Here is a 4711-nt window from a genome sequence, read left to right on the forward strand (position 1 = left end):
TTAGCTTGTATGGGCTTGTGGAACTCGTATCGCTTGACTCGACCTATTCTGGCTTGCCCTTCCGCAGGGTCCCTCTGTTCCATATATATATAGGGGTGTCGCACGCCCTCCGAACTCTTCTTTCCTATTCTTGGAGATAAATGTTCCCAGTTACGAGACGTATCGGGTACCTTCGAGTAGTTTCCTTTCTTGTGGGGATCCCCTTCCCAGAGATAAAGATATACCTCGGGAATTATGGGAAACCCTGGGGTGCCGGGATATGGTACTATCCATTATTCATCGTCAACCTCGCTGACCTCCGTCAAGAAGACGACAGCGAGGAGTGAATCCATGGCGGTGCTTCGCCGGAGAAGCCTCGAGATGACATCTTCGTGCTCTGAACTCACCGACGAGCGATGGAACAACACCAGCAAGTCACCATGAACACATCTAGGGGACACGTCATCCTCGGTGAAGGCTCGGCGAAGGCGGCGACAGTTAAAGGCGGCGATGTCTCTCTGCTCTCATCACGGATGTGGTTCTAAGCGCGGTCGAGCTCCTGTGTCTTAGGCGAAAGATTGGTGATGCTCTCGGGGTGTTGTAGGGCTTGCTTTATATACACAGGATGCCGAGAGGACTTGTAATCGAGTTGGATTCGATTATGGAAGGTGGCGGTGAACCAAACTCTAATTCCACGATTCAAACGAACTCGGCTTCCTACCTCTTGGGCAAAAGCTCGCGTATGGTCTGTGGATTCTTTCCCCTCTTGATCTGCGGCTTATCTCTAGCCCTTTAGTAGATGTAGGCGATCAACAACCATCGAGTTCAAGCCGACAAGTCGATTAGCGTTGTAGATGAAGCAGCACCTCGATGATATCCACACGTCCTAGGGTGAAACATCGCGTGTCAGTGTGCTAGTACCGCATGCACGACTAGGTTTCGAGAGGTTGGTTGGAGGGGGAGCGGCTAGGGTTTGGAGTGGCAGAATCGTACGTGTCATCACCCTACGCCTCCCTTTATATAGATCCCACTAATGGGCTTCCACATTTGTGGCCCATTAGGATTATAATCCCTAATGAATGTCGATCCCATCAAACCCATTAACGGATTCAATTCATATATGTTGTTTCAACTCATTAAATGTGTGCCCCGTTAGGTTCATGTATACATGGTATAACTCAAAAATTCTTTTCCAAACCGAAATCAACAGTGGTCCCTAGCAGGGCATATTGACTCCTAAGTATATATAAAGATCATACCGGCTGAACCTTGATTTACACACACATCAATATATTTGTCTCACGATATGAGTTAAGCTTAACATGATACACGTGCCATCCTCATGATAGCTTAATCAATTACTCAATCTTGTAGTGGATTACTAAACTCATGATTAATACTTTAATCATATTGGTATGGTCATACACTTTCTAATCCAATTATATTGAGGGGCTCAAAGATATCTCTCTTGTTATATACGAGGGGCAAATTCTGTCTTGGTCGCTCACACTCTACGACATGTTTTATGGCAAACCCGAACACTATATATTTCTGAGAATTAATGATAATATCAGATCTAAAGATCATGTAGGTACACCATCAAAATTACAACTGATGGCACATCATATAACAATCTAAACAGTATCTTAAGATAAATCTATTTAATACCATGTTCTCTAATATGTGTTCATATTATTAATTTGATATACCTATAAATATGATCCTCAATCAATATATGTATTAGTCTATAAATCATTATTGTCTCACATAATAATATAAAATTAGAGATCATTTAGAATAATATCGTAATAAAATAAAGAGTTTGATTCGGAGGTTGGGTGACAAATTTAGTGGCTAACGTCTAATATAGCTACAAATATAGCTAATGTATAATGTTAGACGTGGCAAATTTCCTGCGGAGAAATTAGCCAACGTGCCTTAATTTCCTGCGGAGAAATTAGCCAACCCAGCCCAGGCACGTTCGCGTCCTTTTACCACCACCACCACCTATGCCTACCAAGTCTCGGGGGTTGGGGGAAAAAGAAAGAAAAAGCCCTAGCGAGGCCGCCGCCGTCGTGCTGCCTTGCCGAGGGAATCGAGCGAGAGGGAGGGAGAAACAGGAGGAGCGCACGGGAGAATGGAAACGATTGGCGCAAGGACTAGGCGAGAGATAGAGGGATAGGGAGATCGATGGCTTCCACCCTGTTTCGCACGTCGACCCTCCAGGGAAGCGCCTTCCGCCGTGTCCTCTCAGCAGCGGCCGCGGCTGCGCCTTCAGGTGGGGAGGGGCTGACAGCCCACCGGGCTGCCCCGCTCCGCCGCCTCTTTCACTCGGGCGCTCCAGGTGATCAGCCTCCCAAGTCTCTAGATGAGAAGGTAAATTTTCCAGTTTCCCCCTTTTGGTTTCCTTATCTCTTTTCTATCTTCGCCTCCTCATAGATCAGCCACAAGGAGCTCCCTTTCTTGCTTGATCTCGTAGATCATCCACAAGGAGCTCCCTTGTGGAAAAATAGGCAGCTTCTCAGTTCGTGGTGCCTAGCAATGTACAGTTGATCCATCCACCAAGCAACGTGAACCAATAGCTCTCTCCCTCAACGACCAGAGGGGGATTTTAAGTTTACCGCTATCTTAGTTTCCTATATATTGTTCATGTAAGGTTATTTTCCTATACTTTGTTCATGTTAGGTAATTTAGACCCTTGAGTTGATGTCTATAGTACGCCTCTTGTCCCTTCACCAACCAAATCATATATCTGTTGTTTGGGACTTGCTTGGGACTAAAAGGCTCTGTTGTTGTTGTCAAGGTTTTTCATTTGAGGTTTTCAGCCACATAGGCAAATAGATGTTTCATAATCTTTTGTGTTGCAGTTGAGGTTTTCCAGTAGCATGGGCAAGTATTTGTGGCTTGTTTGGTTTGAGTGGGTTGGTAATGGATCATCCGATCCTAGCTCCGAACCAAATTTCCTTGTTTGGTTTGAGGAATGTGATGGGTTGATCCCATCAAAATTCATAGGATGATCTCATGATAGATCATTCCATCTAGGATCAATTGACTCCTCAAACCAGACACATCATACTATCTTGACAAATATTATTTCAGGTTTGCACTATGTTTGCCAGATGGGTTTTGGGGCTTAAATCTTATCGATCGGTTCAAGTTTTTGTTCAAGAGTATCTTGTACTTCGTTTTTTACCCTTGCTCAACATGAAAACTAGGAATAAGTTGAGTGCTTGAGCAGACTGTTGTATTTACTGCGTGACATAATTATTGGATAGTAATGTTTTTGTTGCAATATGACTGCTAATCACAAGAGTAGCATCAACTCCCAGAAATTAGATCAGTTTGACTTCTAGTATTATAAAGGTCTGAGTGCAGTTTCAAGTTAATGCCTAAAAGTTCCACATCTTTAATTATTTTGAAGGTTTACAAGGTTGATCAGATGCAAAGGCAAGTGGATGAACTAAATAAGCTAATTGAACGGGATATCTATGAACTACTGGAGCGGTACAAAAATTTCCAGACTGAAGACCATGGCTATTTTGAGAGGTATTTTGTTCAGTCTTTCACGGGTTATTCATTAAAGATGTGGACTCATATCATATATATGCACTCTTCCAGGTTTCTGACCAGATGTGGGATGGCCAAAAGCAAATTTCGAGATGATTTCATTTGGCGCTGTGAGATTGCAACTCTGTTTGTTCTATCCGCCGGGGTCGGTTGCCTGCTAGCTGATATAAGGTCTTAAAAAGCGATTATATAACATGAATACCGAGTGGAAAAGCATGTTACAAAACACTTTGCGCCTGCTTGGCTTGCATGGATTGGGACTTCTGTAAAGCATATAAGCTTTCTAGTCTTTTTTGTATGAGCGCCACGGTAGACGTTGTGGCTGCTGTTGCCCGTTCCCTTGAATTCCCAGCATCTTGTTACGCTATCGCATTGCATGTGTTCCCTGGGAAAACATAGTAGCGTACACCGATTGTGTCTGAAATACCGATGGTAAGTTCTGTGAACACGAAGATATTTAGAGCTTGTTTTGCAGAGCTTTAACAAGGATTTTTAGTGCTGGTTATTCTTAGTTTTAGAAATTTTTTATTTGATGTTATGGACGGATTGAGGATAGATGTTATGGACAGATTGAGGGTATTTGGTTGAAACATCTTATTCTTATTTTAGAATGAAAATATATATTAAATTATTTTATTTTATTCTATAAATTTTAAATTCTGTATGACGTAATCCGTTCTGGCACGTGAGCTGTGCCTCTAGCAGAGCATATGTAACACCTGTGATGGAGGAGAGCAAGAGGTCCACTGCTTTGATTAATAAGTGGGTACGTCAACCGTGGGACCCAGGTGAATGGCCAGAATAAGTCTAGTCATGTAATCTCGCTGGTGGCCACGAAAATTGTATCATAGTATATTTCTCCTAGAGTAATAGATTTGATTGAGATCCTCTCAAAAGAAAATAGAAAATATTGAGATTCATCTGGTTGGGCCTTGGGCAACGCTCCTAGACAAGAAATTACAGTCGAAGAGTTTTAATTGGACCTAATCTTGAGGAATTTCTGAGAGCTCGATTTTGGAGTTTTTATTTTTATATTTTTTCTATTAAATATTTAAATAAATAGACTCCTGGTGACAAGATGTGTAGAAATAGTCGTCTACCGGTAAAGATGGCTACGGTGGTAGTGTCACCCCTTACCGTCCTCTCAGAGGGCGGGTAGGCTTAG

The 4711-nt window shown here is 42.7% G+C and overlaps 1 protein-coding gene across 1 annotated transcript; it reads left to right on the forward strand.

Moving 5' to 3' along the window:
* Positions 1-1970: 1970 nt before the first annotated feature.
* On the forward strand, positions 1971-4125 carry LOC133922344 (uncharacterized). The gene is made up of 3 exons (XM_062367637.1): positions 1971-2355; positions 3401-3525; positions 3598-4125. Exons 1-3 carry the CDS (start codon positions 2170-2172, stop codon positions 3722-3724), a joined length of 438 nt encoding a protein of 145 aa, XP_062223621.1. The 5' UTR covers positions 1971-2169; the 3' UTR covers positions 3725-4125.
* The last annotated feature ends 586 nt before the right edge of the window (positions 4126-4711 follow it).

The sequence above is a fragment of the Phragmites australis genome, chromosome 6, assembly GCF_958298935.1.
Source record: "Phragmites australis chromosome 6, lpPhrAust1.1, whole genome shotgun sequence".
Taxonomy (NCBI): Eukaryota; Viridiplantae; Streptophyta; class Magnoliopsida; order Poales; family Poaceae; genus Phragmites; species Phragmites australis.

What these genes read in the sequence shown, in the direction of transcription:
- LOC133922344 (XM_062367637.1), top strand. Translation starts at nt 2,170, where the DNA reads ATGGCTTCCACCCTGTTTCGCACGTCGACCCTCCAGGGAAGCGCCTTC. An exon ending in CCAAGTCTCTAGATGAGAAG is followed by an intron (nt 2,356 to 3,400) that starts GTAAATTTTCCA and finishes ATTATTTTGAAG; the next exon opens with GTTTACAAGGTTGATCAGAT. An exon ending in GACCATGGCTATTTTGAGAG is followed by an intron (nt 3,526 to 3,597) that starts GTATTTTGTTCA and finishes GCACTCTTCCAG; the next exon opens with GTTTCTGACCAGATGTGGGA.